The 25,626-nt window shown below is 44.9% G+C and overlaps 1 protein-coding gene across 1 annotated transcript in view; it reads right to left on the reverse strand.

Annotated features, from left to right (window-relative positions):
- The window catches only part of LOC127206672 (myomegalin), a 130,232-nt gene that overhangs the window by 93,295 nt on the left and 11,311 nt on the right, over nt 1-25,626 (reverse strand). Inside the window, 4 exon segments of the mRNA XM_051166019.1 lie at nt 3,319-3,436; nt 3,952-4,127; nt 4,367-4,490; nt 7,613-7,689. Of these exon segments, the coding sequence (XP_051021976.1) occupies nt 3,319-3,436; nt 3,952-4,127; nt 4,367-4,490; nt 7,613-7,689 (495 nt within the window).

A 25,626-nucleotide genomic window follows, 5' to 3' on the forward strand; every position in this document is an offset into this window, starting at 1 on the left:
TAATCAGTGATGGTGATAATACAATACCTGACTCAACTTATACCATAGAGCCATAGTGACAAGGACAGCCTGGTGCTGGCATGAAAATCACCAGGTAGACCAATGGAACAGCTTAGAGAACCTGGAACTAAAATGGCAAATCTCCGCTTACTTAATGTTTGATGAAGAAGGCAAAAGCTACTTTGAAAAAAAAAAAAAAAAAAGATATTCAACAAATGGTGCTGGCAAAACTGGATTTCTGCCTGCAGAAGAATTAAATTAGATGATAACCTTTCACTTTTACAAATAATAATTCAAAATGGATCAAATGTGTTGGGGGATGGTCTGATGTATTTTAATGCTAATTACTGCTTACTGTCTCTGTGACCAACTTTTTGTTTAATAAAAAGCCATCCCACCTGGGGAGGACAGGAGATAGGTGGGGCTAGGAGAAGAAAGAATTCTGGGAAGAAGAAAGCCCACCATGAGGAGAAGGAGAGAGACCTGAAGTAGAGAGAGGAAGGCTGCCATGGGTTAGATGGAGGAGAAACACATGGCCTGTGTGGATGGAGAATCCGGCCCAGATGAAGAACATGAGCAAGTATATGGGATTATGGATGGGAGATAGCTTGGTAGAAGTAACTGGAAGCAGATGGCATGGGATTAAGACAAAGATCCCATGCCTGAGGCCCTGCTATGGAAGGTAGTTTAGAAGATTGATATCTGCCCTGCCCCAGGTTAACTAAGGCTATTTTAAAATATAACAAGTATATGTATCTTGATTGATTTCTAGCCAGGCCCACAAATAATACTGATAATACTTGTAATTTTAAAAACAATACAAATGGGCCTTAATTTAAAACCTGAAATGCTGAAACTTTTAGAAACAAAACAAAAACCAAGGGTACTCTTCAAAATATTGAGGTAGGCAAAATTTTTTAATTAAAAAAAAAGTATTCATTTTATGTGTATGGGTGTTTTGCCTGAATGTACATCTGCGTACCACATGCGTGCAATGCCCACAGGTACCAGAAGAGGACATTGGATCCCCTTGGAATTGGTGTTACAGGTGGTTTTTAAGTCATCATGTAGATGCTGGGAATTGAACTCTGGTCCTAAGAAAAAACAGTCAGTGTTCTTAACTGCTCAGCCATCTCTCCAGCCCCAAGAACATTTAAAAAGAACACTAGCTGCTCAGGAATGAATTCTAAGTATCAACAAATGGGACTACATGAAAATAGAAACTTCTATCCAGCAAAGGAAACCATGAGCAGAGTTAACAGACAACCAACAAGATGGGGGAAATCTTCACCAGCTACATGTCAGACAAGGGCTAATTAATATACAGAATCTACAAAGAACACCAGACATTAACTACTCAGGGAATGAAACTGCCAGTCAACAAGGGGACAAATGAACTGAATTTTATTAACAGTTAAAAGAAGAAAGAGAAGAAAAGAAAGAGTCACAAGAGGCAAATAAGTATTTTTAAAAGTGTTTGCTCCCCCTAGCTATCAGGGAAATGCATACTAAAACAGCCATGAGATACCACCTCATCCCAGACAGATGGCTGTCACCAACAAGCCTGACAGATGTTGACGAGGGTGTGAAGGGAAAGGATGTTAGTGGAGGCGCAACTTAGTACAGCCACTGTGGAAATCAGTTTGGGGATCCCCCAGAATTAAAGAGAGAATTAAAGAGAGAATTACCATATGACCCAGCTATTTCATTCCTGGGCACATACCTGGAGAACTCCACACCCTACCACAGCAATATTTGCACCCCACATTTATTGATGCTTTCTTTGCTATAGCAAAGAATTGGAATCAACCCAGTTGTGTATCAACAGAAGAATGATTAATAAAATTTGGTACACACACACATGCATGTATGTACACACACACATATATACACACACCATACATAATGGATTACTACTGAGTTCTAAGGAAAAATGAAGTTTAAATATTGCAGAGAACTGGATGGATATAAAATTAAGTGAGGTCACACAATCTCAGAAAGAAATAAACTGCTTATTCTCTCAAATTTGTGGGATCTAGTTGATAGTAATACATGTAAATAAACTTACATGGAGCTCTGGTGTAACACAAAGAAAAGAGGATGAGAAAAGCTAAATATAAAGGGACGAGAAGGACTGACACAGGAAACGGACAAGAGTCATAAAAGAGTATAAAAGCTCATGTTTTTCCTAGTTCCAATTCTATTGTGGATAGTTTTGGGCTGGTGGTGCGTACTTGCATAACATATATTTATACTGAAAGTGTTAAATTCATAAAGATTCTCAGCTTCCATTGTGAATACCAGTTCTAACTAACTAACTGGTTAACTAACTATATATAGTCATTAAGCTGTACAAACTTTAGGTCTGGCTAATTTTTATGCCTGATGGTTTTTATTTGCTTGGAAGGTTTATTTTTATAATAAAACTTATTTTAAAAAGCGCATTCTTTGTGCTTATAAATCACTGGGCATTATTGGGAGAATTCTAAGACATCTGCATAATTCTCGGTCATCTACCCCTGCCTCTGTATAAGCCCCAAGCCCCTGGGGGGTTATAGAGTAAGAGTCGCTTCTAAACAACAGTTTGTGGCAGGCAGGATGGGTTGTCACTGCACAACTGTGAGACGGTCTATGACCAATGTGAGCAGAATTTCCAAATATAATTAAGATTCCTAACCAATTGACTTTTAAAATATTTATTTTTAGTTGTGTGTGTGTGCGTGCAAGCACGCACGCATGTGAATCTGAGCGTGGGTGTGAGCATGTTCCCACAGAGGCCAAAGGAGTTAGGGTTTCCTGCAGCTGGAGGTACAGATGCTTGTGAGTTGCCTGGTGTGTGTGCTGGGAACCAAACTCTGGACTAAAGAGGAAGATGCACTCTGCACTCTCAGCTGCTGAGCCATCTCTCCAGCCCTGTAATCCGTTGACTTTCAATGAACTAACAGGGGACCCTGCCCTAGTCAGGTGAGCCCCTGAAAAGAGAGGCAAGGAGATAGAGGAGCAACAGTCCTTATTGTGTGACTTCCACTACCTCACCGAAATCAGTCCTGCCAACAACACGAGGAGCCTCAGGCCCAGATCCTTTCCAGGGTCAGCCTCCACATTAGAAACCCAGGCCACCCCTGGATGTCAGACTAAACTGAGACCCAGCTGCGTCATGTCTGAGATCCTGACACCAAACCTTGCATGACAAAGATACGTTGTGTTATAAGCTGCGAAGCATGTAGCGATTTGTTGTGCACCGATCAGTAACAGCAACAGTGCTCAAGTAACTATGAAGCCGGAGCCCAGGCCACCCAGCCGGAGCCTTACCTGCACCTGCACCTCCATGCTTACTGGCTCCTCCAGCAGATGCAGCAGCTGTTGTTTCTCTTGAGACAGCTGTTCCACCAGCCCCTCCTGGGCTGCCAAGCTCTGCCGCAGTTCTTCAATTCTCCTGGACCAAAACAGTGGAAGGATGGGCTGGAGAGATGGCTCAGTGGTTAAGAGCGCCGCCTGCTCTTCCAAAGGTCCTGAGTTCAATTCCCAGCAACCACATGGGGGCTCACAACCGTCTGTAATGTAATCTGATGCCCTCTGCTGGTGTGCATGAAGACAGAACACTCTTATACATAAAATAAATAAAGTCTTAAAAATGTTAAAAAAAAAAAAAAAAGTAAGAAAGAAAGAAAGAAAAGAAATGGAAGGAATATCTTCTTGCAGTCATTCAAGCAGACCATTATTTAGCTCTGTCTACATAGCCTCCTGCCACAAACCAATGAGCTTTCCTACTGGATACTATTGACCGACAACCTTAACAATAAATCTGGTCTAAAGGGACATAACATCTTGAAAGGGAGGGGGGAACCCACTCTCAGTACTAGAAGGGGAGCAGCATGGCTATAACGTAAGCACTCTGGGCTTGAGCAACATGCAACGGTAGCCTGAGAAAAGACCACCAAAGATACCTACCTGTCCCTCTGAGCCAGGGCCTCAGAGTATTGGGCAGGCTTCACCTGGCCTCCCGACATGTCTTCCCTGTCCTTGGCGGCATCCTTCAGCCTGTCTGAGAGCTCCGAGTGATACCCCTTCCCCGCCTCCAGCAGAGCCGCCATTCCTGTGGCTTCATTCTTTGCTAGTCTGGATTCCTGGGGGACGGGGGAGACAGGGGGGATGGCGGGGAGAAAGCAGGAAAGCTCAGCAGTGGTCTAGTCCCACCCAGGTCAGGAGCTCTATCTAAGACACGGGATACTTGATGGGCTCAGGAAGTAAAGGAGAGCTGAGGGACCAGAAGACAGGGTAGCCCTGATGAAGCTTTAGGTGGTCACTTACCCTGATCTCCGTGGACCAGTGGGCCCCCGTGGACCAGTGGACCCCCCTCACTTACCCCCTGCAGCAGCTGGGTCTTGTTCTCCAGGAGCCCGTAAACATGTTCTGTCTCCTGCTGTCCTTCCTCAACCTGGCACCCGAGCTCTGCCTCATGCTGGCTGTTGAGATCCTCCACATCGGGCCTAAGAGCACACAGCATTCACTAATTAGAGCAGACACCAAACTCCATGAACAGACCCAGAACTCTCCAGCCATTGGCTCACACCAGGGGAGGAGAGAGCAAAACAGACACAGCCCTGCACTCTTCCCAGTCCAAACTTCCCATCTCACCCTTTAGGACCTCTAGCGTCTTTGTTGCTTGTCAAGCATGGCTAGGCCTGCTGCCCTGAGATGCCATGATGATTATAACTTCAAGAGAAGAGACTACCGGGGAAGGCGAGGGGCCAGCAGCTACAATTGCAGGCGTGGACTTTCCCATTTCAACTGTTCTCAGGGGGTTCGCTAGCAGCCGGCTGCCTTGCTGTTTAGGTCTGAAATGGTCACTCCATTTAGGTTGCCAGGACATGATGTCCATGTTCACAGAGATGCCCTCCTTTACAACCAGCAATGCACAGAGGACCTGGCCCGAGTCTGGGCCACCTCTACACTGGTCTATCCAGTGTTCACGGTCCCAGGCAGAGAGCAGAGAGTTAATCTGCATACACTCAGGTTTTGGCTGCACGTGGCTTCTCTGATATCCCTAGGAATGGCTAGGAATATCCCTAACTGGGGGGTAAGGTGTCACCAGTTTATTTATAGTGAACAACAGCTGTCCTTGGCTATCTGAGGATTAGAAATTTGGGGACCAAGTCAGGTGCTGGGTTATCTGAATTCCGGTTAGGTTTTGTTTGTGTTTTAAGCCCCCCTTTTTTTTTCAGAAGCATGAACCACCTTTTTTATTATTTATTATTATTATTATTCAGAGTGAAGAAGTGCATTAAGTCATAGGCTTATAAGGCACCAGCAAGTCTAGTCCACTTGAGAATTTGGGCCAGGAGGCTGTCTCCGTGGAGTTGGATTGGACTTCCCCCAGAGGTTGTGAAATTCCTTGGTTTATAGTGGGTGCTAGTCAGCGCCATCCCAGAGGCTAGCCCCATCTTCTGGTGTTGGCATTTGGATAGCCTTTGTGAAGTAGGAAAAGACAAAAGCCAAAGAAATAACCCAAGGATCAAACATGGCAGTTTGGGGGAGTCAGCTTCTCCTTTGGCCCCACATCGGTTGAGAAACTCGCCCGACAGTCAAGAGTAAGGAGTTGTAGAGTGAGCAGGCTACAGGTTTTCACGATTCTGAGATAAATTCAACTCCCCACATCCCAGTTTTTCGTGTTTCAGAGTAGTATTTCGCTTATATCACAGTAGCTATAAGAATGTAACAAACATTTCGAACTATTACAGAAGTCTCAATATGTATTGCTCCAGTGTTATAAGTTTTCTAGCACCTATGAGAGCAGGCAAGTTTCTTAACAGAGCCCACCAAAGACTCAACCCTAATAAGAAAATCCTTTTATTTGTCACTTTGTTGTTTAGCCAACATCTTGCCTACACTTGAGTATGACTATCAGAACTCTGATCTTATTGAGTTATCCTAAAACCCAAGAATATCAAGTCAGATCAAACATATTTGAATCACAGGATATATTATAACATCATCATTTAAAACTGGTTTTTAAATCATGACAGAAGCCACAGACTATAAAATTAACTTTCTTTCCATTTACTGAGACAAAGTTTCATTGTGTAGTCTACCTCACTGTGAATTTGCTATCTAGTCTGCCTGGCTTTAAACTCCTAATCTCTTGCCTCAGCCACCCCAGCACCAAGTCACAGGCGTGTACCCCAGCACCTGGCTAGAGTAACCATCCTGACAAAAATACATAAACGGGGGGGGGGGGGGGGGGGGCGAATCTAGTTTTCTTCCTACCAGATCCAGACCTTACTCCCCTAATGAAAAAGGTTTTTAAGAGTTTGGTAGCAAGCAACCCTCTAGGTTGTTGGTACTGTTGTTTTCTATGTACAACAAAGCAACTACACTGTCATAAGTTGGCTCCAGCTGTCAACCTGTCACACCCTGGCAAGAATAAATCTCAGGGCTGGAGAGATGGCTCAGAGGTTGAGAGCACTTCCTGCTCTTCTAAAGGTCCTGAGTTCAATTCCCAGCAACCACATGGTGGTTCACAACCATCTATAATGAGATCTGGTGCCCTCTTCTGGCCTGCAGGTGTATGTGCAGGCAAAACATTATATAATAAATAAATAAATCTTTAATAAAAAATTTAAAAGTAAAATAAAAAAGAATAAATTTCAATTGAGGGATGACTCCGCTGGATCAGCCTGTCGGCATGTCTTTAGGGGTATTTTGCTAGTTGGTTGTGGAGGTGGGCAGTGCCACTCAGGGTAGATAGTCCCGGGTATAAGGAAGGTAGCTAATCAAACCAGTAAGCAAAGTGCCTCCACAATCTCTTCAGTTCTTGCCTTGAATTCCTGCCTGCTTTCCTCCAGTGGTAACTGTTGCCTGACAAAATAACTTTTTTCCCAATCCAATTTGGTTTTGATCAACAATTTATGACAGCAATGGAAAAACAAACTAGAACACACGTGTTTACCCTATGGGAATTGTACTGTGAACATTCCTTTGGCATTCATCGCTTTTCTAGCAAGAACAATATGGAGTTTGTTCTTTTTAACAAGTGTATAATAGGCCGCAGGACAGATATACTGAAATATCTTCAGCCATTTGCTTATTAGTGGACAATTGCCTCACATTTTCTGCCATTCTGAAGAATGGTACAGATGTATTCCTGGTTTTATCCTGACATTCATTTACCAGGAACAGAGTTCCTCTAGGGATTATCTGATTTTTTTTTTCACTTTAAAAGCTAATAAAATATACCAAGAATGACATCATAATGACTTTCACAGAAGAACATGAGAGAAATATTTTCCCTGAACATTATGCCAGCCCTTGGTCTTATTAGCCTGGTCATCTCTGATAAATACTATTTGCAACTATCTCAACACTCACCGCCTCCTGCTTAGTTCTTTCTATTTAACAGGAAATTCACAGTCTCGGGTCTGGGCGACTTGCCCATCCACAGCACGGTATATCTGACCAAGTAACAAACACATCGCATGAAATGCAAAGCTGCAGTTTCCACACTCAAATGTGAAAGGTAAATCAGTTACTATTAGTGAGTGAGTTGTCGTCTGAGGCGGGATGGCGCTCGCGTGCGCACAATGCTCTGCACAGAGCGCGGCCTGCAACTCACCACGTTTTATCCAGATGATGCCTCCTGTCCTGGAGTTCTTGTTTCAGGCTCTCCACCTCAACCTTCAGCTCGATGTTCTGAAAAGCACACAGACATTAACCGCCATTAGCCGCAGGCGCTCTCTGTACTGATTCCTGCCTGACTTTGGCCTTCGTCTACAGCATCACACATCACATCTCACGTCACCTCATCTCATCTCAGTCCTTTTCAGAACTCTTGACATCATATGTGGAGATCCAAGGGGGGTCAGCAAATGAACTCTCCAGTTCCAAGATTTCCCCTGTGCTGCCCCACCCCCTCACTCCCGAAGCCATCAGCTCTGTAAAACATTAGAGGACAGATATATAGCAAAACAAAGATTTCCCGCTAATATAAGCTAATCTACATCTTAAAATATGAAGGAAGCGAATTACTTGTGTATGTGTGTTCATGTGGGTGGGTGCACGGCTATGTGCGTTCTATGTGTACGTAGAGGTCAGAGGGTATGAGGTGTCATTCCTCAGGAACGATCTACCTCCTTTGAGGTAAGGAACTCTCTGCTAGGTTAGGCTAGGCTGTGTGGGAAGTGGTCTCCAGACGTCCACCTGTCTTGGTCTCTCCAGCACTGGGGTTATCAGTGTAGGATCCCACACCTGGCTTTTTAATCTAATTTTATTTTTGGCATCTGTGCCGGCAATCAAACGCAGATCATCCTGCTTACATGGCAAGTACTTTCCTCACTAAGCTGTCTCCCCAGCCTTGGGTTGGAATTTTTTTTTTTTTAAAGAAATTCTATTTTGTGTGTTTTTAAAACAATATCATGAAATTGTATTATGAAATTGGACTCTTATAAATCAAGGTGAGAGTGGTTTTGGTGGCGAATCTATGTAGGGAGCAATTCTTCTTGGGGCAAGGCAGCAAAAAGGAAGAGGGAAGTGAAGGTATATGCCTGTAAAGTATGAACAAGGATTTAGTGACATTTGTGCAGTGTGTCCCCTGCAGCTTAAGTAGCCTGCTGTATATGAGGAAGGGCAAATCGATACAGAAAACCATTAGTGGGACCAGGAGCATGGGGGCCCTCATCAGATCTCCAGTACCCACATAAGACAGCTGGTGTGGTCACGTGTGTGCCTGTCCTGTGGCCTCAGCATGCGGGGAGGAGCTGGAGGGATGAGAGGCAAGAGTGGAGACAGGAGAATCTTGGGACTGGTGAGATCCAGGTTCAGTGAAGATACTGTCTCCAGGGAATGAAATATAGAGTGATGGAGCAGGACACCAGACATGGGGCATGCACTCCCACACATGCATGCATACATATACATATGTCACACATATACATAATAGGAAGGAAGGGAGGAGGAAGGAAGGAAGGCAGGAAGGAAAGAAAGAAGCAACTGGCTTGTGAAAGCTATACCAAGGAGACAGGAGGGGAGCTAGTGTCAATCAAAGGCTCACCAGTAATGTCAGAAGCTGCACCCATAAAGTCTCAACCTGACTCCCTAAACATGAGTTGAACAAGGACAACAGCAATAAATGCCCTAGTGTGAGTAGAGGAAAGACACAGGCCTCAGCCCTACACGAAGAACTCCAGGAAGCTAGGGAATGCGAAGCGCAGGAGAAATTGTCCCCCCCAGGGAAGAGCGAGCGCACCAACTGCTTCCCCAATACCAAATGGTCCTCCCTGAAAGCACACACACAAATAACACTATGCAGACTGAGCAGATTGTATTTGTGAATTTAGGAACTACGGCTCCCTGGCCCCTGTAATGGTGTTTAATAGTTGTCACCACCTCCACCAGCGTCATTATCATCAGTGGACAGTGGCAGTCTGTTTTCCCTAACATCATAGTACTTCAAGTGGATTTGGTACTCAGAATGTGATGCTGAGAAAGAGGGCTCCTAAGTTGACTATTATCCCTGCTACCAGCAGACTCTGTGGTTGAGCTTGCTAAGTTTTGTTAACGTTTCCCTGTTCAGAAGGCGACAAAGAATGGGTAAAATGTGTTTAATTCTTAACACTTTTATTTATTTATTCTTATTGTTGTTTGTGTTTGATGCACGTAGAGTGTGCAGGGCATAACACATACAAGGAGGTTAGAGGGCAATTTTGTGGAATTGTTTCCTTTCTTTCTACCTTTACATAGATTCTGGGGCCCAAACTTGGGTCTTCAGACTTTTGCACCAAGGGTCTTTACCTGCTGAGCCATTTTGCTAATCTGACTTAAAAGAAAATTATATATATATATATATATATATATATATATATATATATATATATATATATATATATATACACATATATATATATTCCTGAGTCAGAGTTCCTCTCTGTAGCCTTGGCTATCCTAGACTCACTTTGTAGAACAGGCTAGCCACGCACTCACAGCAATCTGCCTGCCTGTTTCCCGAGTGCTGGGATTAAAGGCATGCCCCCATCACACCCGGCTCGATTTATATTTTGAAGTATTGGCAATGGTAGGCTTTTTGTTTGGTTGGGTTTTTCAAGATAGGCTTTCTCTGATTAGTTCTGGCTGTTCTAGAACTCATTCTGTAAACCAGGCTGACCCTCAACTCAATATTCCAGCTGCCTCTGCCTCCCAAGTGCTGGGATTAAAGGTGTGTGTCGCCACAGCTCAGCTGGCAATGATGGCCTTTATCCCTGGTTCACTTTACTAAATCAATTAAGTCTAGATGTTTGCTGAGACATCTCAGATAGGTAGAAAAGGCTTAAGAAAAAAAAAAAATCTCACAGCTGGAAAACTGAGGTAAAATGCCTGGGATGCATAAATAACCTGACCAGTGAGTTGTCCGTTTCATGATGTCTTGCAAAATCTCTAATAGGCACAAACTGATCAGCTGACTGGCCCCCCAAAAGTCCCTGGTAAGCATTTTTGCATGAAATCTGTATAATCTAAAGCAAAACCAAGCACACCTACAAGCCACACCTACAAGCTAAATCTACAAGCATTTCTACAAGGAAGATGAAGAGGCGAAGTACTGAAGGCCAGAAGAAGGCAGGGCAAGGCACCTAGCCTCTAAAACCCTTAGTTTTCTCCTCTGTAAGGGGTCTAGAGTGGTCCCAAACTTATGCAGATATTAATAAAACCAAATGAAACAATGTATAAAAAACAGCCACTCTGCTGGCATTTGGTAAACATTAAAAACAGTAGCTATTACTGAAATTAACAGGAGCAATTTGACCTGTCTGACTGAGATAGCTGAAGATATGATTCACAATCACATATCAGACTAACATTGTAGCATAGGAAAGAAAGAAAAGGATTACACTAAAAGAGGGGTGCCCCAGCACTTGAGCATGGGTTCCCAGTCTCTCCCCTTTAGCTTTCTGAGATAAATAGTAAAGAAAAATGAAAGCAGAGGCGGGGGAGAGGGGTGTCAAAAAGATGGAGAATTACAAGTCTCACATAATTGATGGCATGGGCATCCACATTTGTCTGTGCTCCATGAGCAAGTGTTCCTGTGCAGGTTCTGCTCTAAGTACAGCTAAAGTGGGTCCCAAACTACATTTATTTGCTTATCATATCAACAGATCTTGTCAGTGCAGTGTTAAGATATCTATGGAAATTTGTGGACAGAAAGAAGGGGAGCTCGGGAGGAAGGGGCTTATTTTGCTGTGTGCCCCCAAAAGGACTATCCACCCATTAACTCAAGGAAAAAATTCAGCGCTGAAGCTTAAATTAAATTTAAAAAGGCACCAGGCACCATCACAATGTCAGCATTTAGAATGAGTGGCCAGGGCTGGCACACTGAGCGACGGACTGGATGTTTGCTGTGACCTGCAGAGCGCTGCATGAGATGAAACTGAAGGAGCCAGAGCCTCAACAGCAAGCCACATTAAATGCGGCACTCCCTGAAATGACTTCCACACTGGCATTTACTTCTCAGTTCAACTAGGACTGAGTTAAAAGCACAGACAGACTGGTCAGCTGACTCCAAGTTTTCAGTTTTAACTCTAAGTGGAGAAATCACAATGTGGTGATTGCTCTTAAAAATAATAGTTTTGAGCTGGGCATGGGGACACACACCTTTAATCCCAGCACTTGGGAGGCAGAGGCAGGCGATGGCTGTGAGTTCAAGGTCAGTCTTGCCTACAAAGCAGGTCTAGGACAGCCAAGGCTACACAGAGAGCCCTGTCTCGAAAAACAAACAAACAAACAAACAAACAATAATATTTTCAAAATCTTTCCCAATACATTTGGTGGCAGAATAAATCCAACAAATGATGGAGCTGGTGAGTGACCAATGGAGGGAAGAAAATGATCTGCAGAACAGCTACATGTCCTGTGTCCACCCCCTCGCCCCACGGATCTGCGGAAGTGCTAGTTCTCTTCCTTCCTGCCTGCCTTCCCTCCCTCCCCTCCCATCCCCTCTCCCTCCCTCCCATCCCCTCTCCCTCCCTCCCTCCCTCTCCCTCCTTCCTCTCTCGGCATGGTTTCCCTGTGTAGCCCTGGATGTCCTAGAACTCATTATGTAGACCAGGCTGCCCTTGAACTTAAAGATCCACCTGACTCTGCCTCTTGAGTGCTGGGATTAAAGGTGTGAACCATCACTGCCTGGTAAATACTATTTATTTTATGTGTAGGGGTGTTTTGACTAAATGTATGTCTGTATACCACATGTGTGCCTAGTGCCCAGGGAGTGTCCAGAAGAGGAGGGTGGATCCCATGAGTAGTGTTCTACACAACCACTGAAGATTGAAGGTAAAGAAACTGGATTCTAGCCTCATCTCCTCCTCTTCATCCTCTCTGCCTCAAAGGGCCCCAGTGTTCTCCTATGTACTGCAAGGGAGGCCAGAGACACCAACGTCTGAGTCTGAACATTTGACAGGAAGTTGAACATGGACTAGGTAACCGCTGGTATAAAGAAAACGCCTTTCTCTATGGTGTTTTATGTGTGTGTTTCTCATGCTTTTCCCTTGTTATTTGTTTGTTTATATTCTGGTCTGTTTGTTTTCTAAAGTGAGAAAGAATGAGTGGAGTTGTTAATCCCACAGAAAAATAGTAAAGATCATTACCAAAACAAAAAACAAAAAAAAAACCAAACCAAAACAAAACAAAACAAGAAAACGCCTTTCAAACTTTTTGTAGACAGCAGCATTGTGGTGCTTGTGCTTTAAACAAAGAGCTCTCTTTGCTCATTGTTATCCTCCAAGCACCAGGTTTCCTATGGATGGTGAAACCAATCATGCCCTGCATGGCACCAAGGCTCTGCTGAGCCATTCCCTGCTGATGGTGTCTTCTCTCCTTCTGTAGTGGAAGTTGTTAAACTTGGGTTTAAAAAAAACAGAAATGTTATGGATTTGTTTATTAACATATTAAAACAAAAATATGGTGTGTGTGTGTGTGTGTGTGTGTGTGTGTGTGTGTGTGTGTGTGTTTAGTCCCAGGTGTGGGGATGATGAGAGGCTCCTTCACAGCAGCTGACTATATGGTTTTCCCAGCTGCAGATAATTTCTGCAAGTGTGTGATGTTTGGAATTCTGGGAACTTCCAGAGGATGGATGGATATGGATATATATGGAGGGGCTTCTGGTTGGTGGTTGGATGCTCTTGGTTGTTGTTTGTCAAATAGTCGCATGTGAAGAAACAAGAAGGAAAACTTAGATATCCTGACAGTAAAGAGCAAACTTGCTCCAAGGAACTCGATACCCCTAATCAGGAAGAAGCTCTCTAATGATAACTTCGTCCCCTGACTCTACTATCCTTTTCTCTCCTATCTATGTTAGGGGTTAACAAGGGTGGAAGAGAGAAAAAGGAACCCACAAAGTAGCAAACACTGGCTACACCTTCTAAACTTGACCTTCACTGGGATTCACCCCAAGCTTCTCCCTATCCAGAAAACTTTCTGTGCTACAAGCTGAGGACAACTCACCATCCATACTGAGGGTGGTGTCACAAGGAGACATGGGCAACAGGTGAAAGCCAGGAGTCTCCTCAGAAGCCAGGACTTATGGCCACCCAACGCCTGTTTCTAGAATGCACCATCTCACTCTTCCTGGCATCAGTTGTCTTAATCATCTGCCTTTCCCTCTAGGCTTTCACAGAAGTTCTTTGCTCTTGGTATTTCTCCATGTAAGTTTAGGGAATGAATACTTAAAAACATTTTGTCATCTGTTTTTAATTGTATCTTTTACTTGTGTATTAAGCTGCAATGTCCCACATATTTGTATGTGTGTGTGTCTGTGTGTCTGTGTGGGTATGTGTGTGTGCACGCATAATGATGTTATATGCCAGCTCCTAATCATAGGGACCATGTGTTTTCTCTCTCTCTCTCTCTCTCTCTCTCTCTCTCTCTCTCTCTCACACACACACACACACACTATATATATATATTATATGAATATACACATATCTAAAATATGTGATACACACTATATATAATATGTGTGTACACGCACATATATTATACATACAGAGAGAGAGAGAGAGAGAGAGAGAGAGAGAGAGAGAGAACACTTAACAGCATGTCAACATACATGATAAATTAGTGAGATTAAAGCTGCCGAACCAAAACACTTTCCTTAGTTTCTCAGGCTTGAGCTCAGGGAGTGCTCTGTACTGTTCGGGGTAAGTCAAGGTCAGACTTCAGACAACCTACTGCACATTTAAAGACACGAGAAGCCAGAGAGAAGTGGGCCCTGTCACAAAGGAGTCTTTGTGTGGGACAAAAACAAATGCAGCAAAATCCCACCCTAATCAATTCTGTAATTAAAGAGACTGAGATATTTTGGTGGGAGGAAGAGTTGGAGGCTTTTGGGAGATTCTCCCACAGTCCCCCCCCCACCCCCCCCCCCCACCCCGTGAGAAGGAACTATCAGTGATGGGCTTTAGAGATGTGCAGTTTGTAAGCGCTCCTCACACACAGAGCAGTTTCCCTTCTCAGGCTTCTTCGTTCACACTGGGGTAAGATTATCTCTCCCTGTAGAACATGGTGAGGCACATCAAGTTTGCACAGAGCGTTCTATCCTGACTGAAGTACAAGGTGGTGGCACTTCTCTGAGATTTCTAGAAATTGCTTTAGTAGTTTCTGAAGGAATTCTCTTATGAATAAAATTTCCTTCTACTCACAAAATGTCTAAGCAAAGCAGAACCCTAGTGGGTGCAGATGCCTCGTTCTGTCATGAATGGCGTGCTGCTACAGTGGCCATCCCAAAGCTTCGTACATTTGACTCACTCACACTGGGACCTGTCCCTCTTGCCTTCCAGAATCATCGTGCCTCCTACTGTTCCAGTGTCCTGTGTGAACGTGAGACATCTGGACAGCTGTGCAAACCATTAAGGCTTTAGACTTTAACAGAGTAGTAGAAGTGCAAGTCCCACATCCCACAGAGACTACGCTCACCCTCATGCAGCTGTACACCAAGACCCAAATTAGGCACAGAGGTGGCTCCAGCATGGGACAAGTGTCCTTCATTGCCAGGGAAGGGACAACAGTGCAGTGTCTTCAGTCCCCATTACACTGGGCAACACTGGGGTGGGGTGGTGCCTGGCTAGAGCCAGCTTGAGTATCCAGTCTCCCAAGGAGACGGAAAAAAACAAGTGGAAAAGTTTGGTTTCTACAACAGTAGGCACTATGTCTGAACTGTGACACTTTGTTCAGGGAACAGTCTCAAGTCCACTTATGTCAGTTCTTCATAGGATCCTAAAGCCACGACGACTTGCTTTAGTGGACAGACACTGATATTGACATCTGAGAGCACTGACAGTCTAAGATTAGGTGTTTGGGTAAACATGAGGAGGGATTGGTGTGTGTGTGTGTGTGTGTGTGTGTGTGTGTGTGTGTGTGTGTGTGTGTGTGTAAGAGAAGGGGGGAAGGGAGGGAGGTGATGGGAGAGGGACAGACAGACAGACAGATAAGAAGACAGAGAAAAGTTGCTCTTTAGGCAGAGGGCAAGGGAGCTGACTTGTGAGATGCCAGCATTTGCTTATTTTTTTGCCCCTGAATATCAACCCATGTGTGTGCAAGATCCTCTAACAGCTTTTAGAAATATCAGGTCAGATGGCCCTCAATGAGTTTATAGCCTAAGTATAAATAATGAAATAGTTGATTTATAGCAGATTGCAATAAGCCAGAGGGGGGAAACCCAGGTTCAGATAGCTACATAGAAATGTACACAGGTGGCAGATATAAATAGCAACAGTAGCAGATACATAACTTATTGTGAAGTCATGTGACCCCTGATCTCATCCTCTAAAGAGGCACGGCTAAACCCGCAGCCAATGTACCGCGCCTCAGGCTGCTCTGCCTCCCAGGATCCCAGCTGCAGCACCATCCAGAGAAGGCACGCCTCCAGTGCCGAGGCTACAGCATGGTAAGATGATGATCAGCCTGGGTGCAAATACCAGTTCTCACACATCCTACTGCATTGGACACAGGAAAATGCAGATTAAGCCAGTTTTCACAGATAGCTCATTCTCTCTACTCTAGAGACCACTCCAGGGACTTCAGTCCAGTCCCTTCGGGTTTTCATTTCAGGCATGTCACTTAAGCATACAATAAAATGAGGTGAAATGAAAATATTGACATACTGGAGGTATTCAATAAATGTAATTTCCACACAGCAGTCAGATAAAATAACCAATTCTGACCAACACTCAGTTTGGGAATCCAGTTCTTTTTTAAAAAAAGGTTAAAATGGAGTGGGTTTGGAATTTGACAGTGGAAGGAAATATACATGCAGGGGTATGTATATTGGGCAAAGGGTAGCTAGGAAATCTTTGAGTGTCCTGTCAAGGTTTGCTATGAGCTGAAACTGCTCTACAATGTAACGTTTACTCTCAAAGAAGGATAAATGAGGAAAAATGAGGTGTCCTGGCTATTTTATTGAGACTCTGTGCACAGAGGTCCCAAGATACACACTGTCTTTTTCACACTGACCTCCAACTAAACCTCGGTGTGTCAGAAGCTATTCATCTCCCTGGCTACGCTGTTAGCCTCGTGGTTGAGTCCCAGAGCCTTTGTTGCTCTGCCCGGACTGAGCTGCCGAGTGAGAAGACATCCACATAAATATCAATGACCTCAGACACACACACACACACACACACACACACACACACACACACACCAGTACATTCCTTAGCAGGACAAACCTCTCTGGCTTGGCTGGAGTCTATGTTCACAAATAGGCCTGGCTGGGCTTAATTTAGTAACGTGCAGGCCCTGGTAAGAGCCGGCCCGGGTAAGGCTGGAGCCCCTGCAATCCCCCAGGATACTTCCTGGGAGACAGCAGCCCAGCCGCATTGCAGGAGCTAAAAGGGATGCTCCAAATGATGTCCTTCTCTGAGCCGTTTAAGAACTGCGTTTCGCAGGAATCACCCTTTGGTCTTCTTAAGCTCTCCCCAGGCAGCAGGCATAGGCCTCATGTGGAATATAATAACAGTATCAAAGGCTGGGCAAAGTAGCGTGCAACTTTCATCTTAGGACTCAGGCTGGCAGATCTCTGTGAACTCAAGACCAGCTCGTCTATACAACGAATTTCACACTTAGCCAGGGCTATGCAGTGAGACCCTGTCTCAAAAACCAAAGCACCCCAAACATAAATCAATTGGGAGATATGGCCAGCTGGCACCCCAAACATGAATCAATTGGGAGATACGGCCGGCTGGATGCTTTTACGTTCTTGATGGAGCTGACATGATCTGATGTTGGACTCTAATGTCTGACTCCCACTTTGAAAGCCTGGCCTGGCCTAAAGCAAACCCTATGATCTCCAGGCAGCTCTCTGAACTCAAATCTCTCGGAAACCGGGGACAATGTTGGACCTTAGACACTACAGTTGTACCATTCAGGATGACAGGCACAGGTCACCCACCACTCCTGTGCCCTGGAGGTGTAACTAGTGCAGACTGGACACACCATGAAGATTCCAGCCATGTTTACAGTTTGCAGTGGACTTTTAATGTTGACTATCACAAAAAAAATATGCAATCTCAAAAGCATTAAGACTTTTTAGACTTCAGTCTTATGTTGAAATTACAATCTTTTAAATGCATTATTGCCACCAATTTTTTTAAATGTCACCGGAGAATTTCAAGAGGCAGGTGTGGCTTCTAATATCTCCCTCACATTTGTAAGTACATTGTGCATGACCATGCTTGGTGCTTTGCCACTAATCTTATGGTCTAAACTCACCAGAAACAGTTACTAAATGTAACTTAGTAAGCACTTTACACTTATTAAATATGTGGTAAAGGATAAATAAATAAGGCTACCCTCTCACCAGTCAGCAACTTGTCCTCTGCCCAAAGAGCATCTTGCCTCTGTCTGCCTGTCTCTCAGTGTCTCAAAACAGGTTACCCAAGTGAGATGGTTCAGGTTTCTTCAACGGCAGCACCCGCATGCAAACAGTAACTCTTCAGGTCACTGTCTCAAGCCCAACCTACGCCAGTCCTTAATAGTAAATTCCTTTCAACCATCACACACAGAGAAAAGATTCCAGTTCATTAGGAGCGAAGCAAAAGCACTGAGTGACAGCAGAGAGGTCAGTGACGCAGCTCCACTCCCTGCTCGGATGGCAAAGCTGCAAGTCAGCGTGGGCATGACATTCCTTTTATCTTCCACTCCCCTCCCAATGGCTGGCACGCACATCCTACCTACAGAAGATAACGATGTATTTACCAAGTGAGAGACTGTTGCTCAGACTCTGTCAAGGACTTCCCCTTGCTGGTTGGTCCTTCCCTCAAGTTATTGGCTTCCTTAATCTACCAACCAGCCCTTCTGCGCAATTCCAGAAGAGCCAGGGTCCCCTGGACTTCTCCCAGCATCTGGGTGTCAGGGGAGGACAGAAGAAGGGACAGAGAAAGCGGCTTCTCACCCACGCCCTCCTGCACAGCTGCGTCTCACCTACAGCTTACTGGGCGTCGGTAACGGGTCCTCATACAACCTGGATTTCTGTTTTGAATTCAGTAATGTTTCTGTTGAGAGCTACAGAGGATGCTTGGTGTTGATCTAACCTACAAAGTGTAGCCTATGCGAAGATCTAAGATACATATGGATTAACAACAACAACAAAAACTGACAGCTAGAGATTAAATGATCTGTGCCAAACATTCTGAACTGTAGTCAGTTGGAGAAAATGGATGGAGAGACAAGATTTGGGACAGTGATGAAGAAAGGACCATCTACTAAGTGACGTGTGGGCTGGACTCTGAAGGATGGGTAGGATTTGTAGGTGCAGAGAGAGCAGGTAGCCCAGACACGGACAAGGACGCTGCAGCATGAGAAAGCGCCGCAGGGAGTAATGCACACTAAGAATATGCTTGAAAATATATTCTGGGGAGCAAATAAAAGTGTGCTTCTTCCCTGAAACCATGGCAGCCTCCTCCTGTCACAACTGCCCGGGTACCAACTCCAGCTCTTCCTGTGGCCACAGATCCTTTTTCAAACCCAGGAAGTCTCCTCTTCTCTCGTCTGTTAATATTTCACTCTCTACTGAAAACTTCTATTGCTATATGACATATGGTGTCTCTTCATCATTTCAGAATACTCTCCCCACCAACCCAGCACTGTACCAGCTACTGTCTGTTCCTTTCTTCTCCTTGGAACATAGCTCTTCAGTGTAATTGTTCATTTTCACTACCTTAGTGACTTGGCTTCCCCCACCTCCCTCCCCTGCTTCTCTCTCCAGGGTTTCTCTGTGTAGCCTTGGCTGTCCTAGACTCTATTTGTAGACCAGGCTAGCCTTGAACGCCTACCTCTGTCTCCACTAGTGTTGGGACTGAAGGTGTGCGCCACCACTCCTGGCTGGCTCTCATTTTTGAAGTTTACTAAAATCAGGTATTCACCCCCACTACACCATAGCCGTTCTGATGGAGCTGGCGGACGGTGCTAAAGCCAACGGTGAATTTTTAGTCATCATATCACTCAAGCTCTCAGAAGTTTTCCCAGACTTAGAACTCTCCCTCTTCTCAGTTTATCTGGCTTCAAGGACGCCAACCTCTGGCTTTTCTTTCCACCTCAGCAAGCTGGGCATGCTCTATCTTCTTTGCTTTTTTAAAAATTTCCAAAGCTTATCAATGTGACTGGCCTGGGGCTTAATCTTGGTCCCTTTCCTCCTAAGCTGCTCTCAGCCCTTGGTGATCTGACCCAGTCTCGAGGCTTCCAGTGCTATCTCCATGTGGACACCACTGAAATCTGTGTCTCTAGCCCAACCCTTTCCCCAGAAGTTCTGACAGACTCAATCACTTGCTTGCCGCATGTAATACCTAATAAATACCTCAAGCACAGAGTTTCTAAAATGGAATGTCTATTCTTCTACCTCAAACCATTTCCATGTATTATCTCCCCTGTCTCGATTATTGGTAGCTCTGTGCTGTGCCTTCTGTTGCGTAGGCCAAACGTCCTGCCATCCTCATCAAGTCTTATCTTGCACATTACACATTGAATCCATCCATGTAAATCCCATCAGATCGGCCTCCTTCCCCACTTCTTCCTACGTTAACTGTTGCTTTAGTTCGAATGGATTACAGCAGATGTCTCCCAGTTGTCCTCCTGCCTGCTATCCCAGCGCTCCTATACCCTGGTTACAATGTTACAACCACATTTTGACCTTTTCCAAAGTCAGAGAGGGATGCTACTTGCTAGAATAATCCTCAGTCAAAGTCCTTACTACTCTACGTGACTCGGGAAAGTCTAAAATCATTAAAATTATCCAAGCACTTCCAGCCACATCACCTCTGAGCGCACATCATTTCCCCTGGTCTTGTGCTGCTTCGGCCATGACAACCCTTCTGTTGTTCATTAACCTGGAAAATCCTTCCCTGGGTTAGCTGATTGGCGAGCCTCCTCACGTTCTTCTAGTCACTATTTAAAATTCACTTTTTATGTCACAGAAAACAGGTTTTGTAGTATCTTATCAATTGGAACTCGCAGGCATTATATGACCTAATAGTTCCATTCCCAAGTGAACTAAAACAACATGAATATTTATAGTAACTTCTTCCTATTAGCCAGTCACCAGACACTAACTGTGTGTCCATTAACAGATGGGTAAACAAATTGTTTCACCACCAGTTTTTGGAATGCTAGTAAGCAATGAAAATGAAAGTGCTATTGATACAAATAACATGAACGGACAACAATAAGTTAGATGAAGGAAGCCTTGATTCCTTTTGTATGGAATATCCAGAGCAGAGAAAACTGATTTATAGACAGAAATCAGATCAATGACTCCCTGAGCCTGGAGGTGTTAAGGGGATCAGCATCACCGGGTGCACAGGACTGTTCCTGGGTGACAGGAACATTTTATATTTTGTTTGTGTGGTGGCTGCTACTAATCCATTAACAATTATTAAAATTCACCCAAACTATACAATTAATTTAAAAAGAGAAAGTGAAACAATAAATAAAGGAAGTGAAAATGCAAATAGCCAAGTGCTGAGGGTAAAGAACTCAGAATTAAGAGCTCCCTCCCTGCTCACATGAGGCCAGAGTGGGAGCACTGCCAGTGCTATTCTCTGTGCTCACATGAGGCCAGAGCGGGAGCACTGCCAGTGCTATTCTCCGTGCTCACATCAGGCCAGAGCGGGAGCACTGCCAGTGCTATTCTCCCTGCTCACATCAGGCCACAGCAGGAGCACTGCTGGTGCTATGCAGTAAGCCCAGGGCAGAGTCCTCCATTGTTCACTCACTTGGATCTTTATTTCTTGTCTATCCTAACTCTACAAAACAAACAGTAATAGCGACAGGAGCAGAAGCAATGACTGACGGGGCGTGGGATGCACTGTAAGTGGGGCTCCCCATTCTCCACTCCCGCAGCTCATGCCTGCATACACTTCCCTTCAGGCCAGGCAAGACCTGGGCCTGTTTCTAGCCAGCTGCATGTGGCAACTCTGAGGGAATGAGACTCCTGGACATGTGCTAAGTCTCTCAGCGGCAGACAGAGGGTCAAGGCCTCTCCTTGCGGATTTGAAGGCGTGATGGAGTGAACGCCCACAGGACAAGAAGCAATAGGCGGCTTCAAGACCCTGCAGGCAGTCTCTAGCTAGCTAACACAGTGGTTCTCAACCTTCCTTTGACCTTTACGATTCCTCATGTTGCAGTGACGCCCCCCCAACTTAAAGTTACTTTTGCCACTACTTTATAACTATTAATGTTGCTTTTGTTAAGAATTGTAATATAAATATCTGCCATTGACTTCTGTGAAAGGTTCACTTGACCCCCAAGGACGCCGTGCCCTACAGGCTGAGAACTGCTGAGCTAGCATTTAAGACAAACCAAGGGTCTCAACTCTACAACCACAGGTAATAGATTCTGTTGACCACCTGAGGGAGCCCAGGAGAAGACTCTTCTGTAGACAACATTGCAGACTGAGCAAGACTGTGGCTCTTAGGACACTAGCAGAGAACTCAGCTAAGCTGTTCTGTGACACGTGTGTGCGCATAACAGTGTATGTACATATGTGCATGTACATATGTCTTTTTTTTTTTTTTTTTTGGTTTTTCTAGACAAGGTTTTTCTGTGTAGCCTTGGCTTTCCTGGACTGACTCACTTTGTAGACCAGGCTGGCCTTGAACTCACAGACATCTGCCTGCCTCTGCCTCCCGAGTGCTGGGATTAAAGGCGTGCGCCACCACGCCCAGTGTGCACATGTCTTTGCAGTCACTGTATAACTATGGCAGCCCTAGACATTCTTTGGTACCATAAACTCATTCTCTGCTCTTACACATTTGAACCCTGCTATTGTCAGGATGTGGTTTGTTCTCCAGTGAGTCAAGCTTTGAAACTTTGATCCCTATGTGCCAATGCCGAGGAGGGATGGAACCTTAAGAGGTTGAAGCCTAAGCGGGGTGGTGGTGGCACGCGTCTTTAATACCAGCACTCAGGAGGCAGAGGCAGGCGGATATCTGAGTTCAAGGCCAGTCTGGTGTACAGAGAATTCCAGGACAACCAGGACTACACAGTAAAACCTGGTCTCAACAAAAGGAAACAACCTTGCCTCCCCCCCCCAAAAAATAACAAAACAGTAAATAGAGAGGTGGATTCCAATGGGAAAAAGGAAGAGAGTGGTTTTCATAGGACCCTCATTAGTTCTTATTAGAGGAAGTTGTTATACAAACTGCTCTCCACCCCACTTCCTGTCTCAGCATGAGATCTCTATCTCCTTCTCTCTCTCTCCCTCTCTTTCTTCTCTCTCTCTGTTTCCCTCTCTCTCTTCTCTTTCCCTCCCCCCTCACCTTTTTCTCCTTCCACCTCCCTCTTGCTCTCATTCACACTGTGATGCCAACCAACATGACACAGTACAATCAAAGGGACCTTACAAGATCTTTCACATGAATTTTGGACTTTGAACCTCTGAGAACTGAATTCTAAATAAACTTCTACTAGTTATAAGGTACCAGCTATAAGTATTTAATTACAGTAATAGAAAAGGGACTAATACAAATATATAGATTCTTTTGCACTGTTCTACTTTTTTTTTTTTTAATTTTTCTCCCCTAAGAGTTTCACTTTGTAATTACAGAGTTATTTACTGTTCACTGTCCACCCATGCTAGACAAACTCCATGAAGTCTCACCTGCTTTGTGCATTAATGTTTACCAACAACCTCCAGCAGAACAAAGAACACACACACACAGGCGCACACACACACACACACACACACACCCCTAAAAAAATCTAATGTTCCAGATTAACCTAGCTTGTTTTTATCCCAGCATGGACAGGAAACAGCTAACTACTACCTGTTAAGCATTGAAATGCAGTCTAAGTCTGTTCTTCCCCAAGATTTAAAAAACAACAACAATAACAAAAACAGAACAAGAACAACAAAAAATCCTACTATCCTTTTAATTCTTCTTTTATTTTGTTTGTGGGCTTGTTTTAGTCCAGGCGTAGGCCAGCCTCAACTGATTCTCCTTCTGCCTGTTTCCAAGAAACTGGGACTCTACAGGTGTGCCACAATAGTCAGTTTATGATCTCATTTTTGGTTAATTTTAATACTGTTTGAATCACTTCCTGTTTCATCTGACCTCAGAGCATACCAGCCTGACAGGGCACAGTACAGCAAGGACAGCCCTGGTTCTATTACATTCCATGCAATTTCTGCCTGATTCACTAGTCAAATGAGGCCAGCGCCATCTTCTACCACAAACCCATCAACAAGGCAGTCCCCCTCCCCTTGCCACAGTCCTGGCAGAAGCCATCAAGGCACAGGTGCCCCCTTGCCAAGCTCTTTCTGCTTTCAGCCACCTTTGATACCCTGGGAGCTCACCACTGAAAAACAGCATTTGCATTTGAAAGAGTGGGGAACTTTAAACCCCAAAGAATGTGCCAAGGCTTTGTGTAGTTAGTAAGAACTAGAGCATGTAGCTGCTGGGGTACCAGGCAGACTCCCTGCGCCTACTTCTCCTTCACAGATCTCTTTCACAGGCTGCTCTGTGGCAGAGAATAAATATAAAAATGTATAAACTGGATCCTGACACGTAGCACTCACTAAACCCCTCTACTTTTTTTTTTACCCCTGGGATTAAAATGGAAAGTGTTTAGTATTTTGAGGAGGCAATGAGACCAGGCCTGGGACTGGAAACCCCTCTTGGAGCTACAAAGCTACAAAATGGTCATTTCCTGCATGACTTTTATGTCATTTTATATCACTTCATAGCAAGACCCTTAGGCACTAGCTACCGACTCTGGCTCCTTTAAGAGGTAGGAAGAAGAGAGAGAAATTAGGAAGAGGCTGAGGGTCATATTCTAGGAGGAAGAATCGCTTTGTTGAGTGATGATACCACCTTGAAAGGGCAGCAGGTCATGCAGGTCTCTTTATGCGACAGAACCAGCTTTCCCAAGGATGAAGGAGCCCCCCCCCCCTCTTAACTCCACCTTTACAGATGATACAAGAACAAGTTACTACAGTCTAAGCTGCAGAGTGCTCTGAGACACCAAAGGTTGGGCAGCAGGCTGAGCTTCCTTGCGACCCAGGTTTGAATAAGACTTAGAACAGATACGGCTTCTTACCTCTTTGGGCTCACAGGTTTCATACCTTCCTTAATTTTAGTACCAAGAAGACCCTGGATGAGCTCTGGGCCCATCCATTCCTGGTCTGGGAGCAGAGTGGTGGTGTGGCCCTGTGGCATCATGCGTGGACAAGACCGGAGAGGGGGTAATGAGAGGACCGGACATTGCTAAAAGTGGCTAGAGTCACGTTGCCTTCACAGGCACCAGCCATCCCAGTTAGAGTCACAGACAGGATTCCCCTAGAAGCCTTAAAAAGAACTTGCAAACGCCTCCTCCGGGCGCCGCCATATTGTATGACTAGCCAACCTCTGCATACAGGCTGTTTCCGCAGAATAAATTCTCTTTGTGTTTGCATACTATTTGAGTCTGGGGTGTTCCTTTAGGGATTTTCAGTCCCTTACAGACCAAGTTTGCATCTATGCTGTGTAGAGATGCCCAGGTTGACTAGAGAACACCAGACAGGGATATTAGCTCCAGCGCGTCTGAGAAACGCCACTGCCTGTGGCTTTGTGGAGAGAACCCGAGATCTTCCAAGAAATGGTGATGTAAGGATGAACTGACTTCGGGTCCACACTCTCTTTGTGCTAGAGATCATGACATTGAATCTGGCAGCTTCCTCAGCATTAATGTTGAGAAATCTCTCTCCAAACCTCTCTTCGGCTGTTTAAGACCCTGTGTGCATGAAGATATGACTTCTATGTGGCAGCCAAACTTCCCAAAGGCTGGGAGACAGGAAGCTGCCATTCCAAGGGAGCTCGTGCCTTTTATTCCCTCCCAACCTACTCAGGCCACGTTTCCAAGCAGTGGGTATGGAAGCTGCCCAGTGCAGCCCGAAGTCACTTCTAAAGTTGCTTGGCAAAAGCCACCTGACTATCGCTCAACTCTCCTCAGAACGGTATGCACTGAGTCTGCCTCCCAGCGTGTGATCAGATTAGCTGCTATCTCACAGGATAGGGTGGGCTCGTTTCCAGCATCTCACCTGCCCCCATCCATCCAGTGCTTTCCCCAGGGCTGATACAGCCTTACTTTTTCCATGCAATGGAACTTGTTTAGATGAGATGA

This window comes from Acomys russatus, chromosome 23 (assembly GCF_903995435.1).
Source record: "Acomys russatus chromosome 23, mAcoRus1.1, whole genome shotgun sequence".
NCBI classification, from domain to species: Eukaryota; Metazoa; Chordata; class Mammalia; order Rodentia; family Muridae; genus Acomys; species Acomys russatus.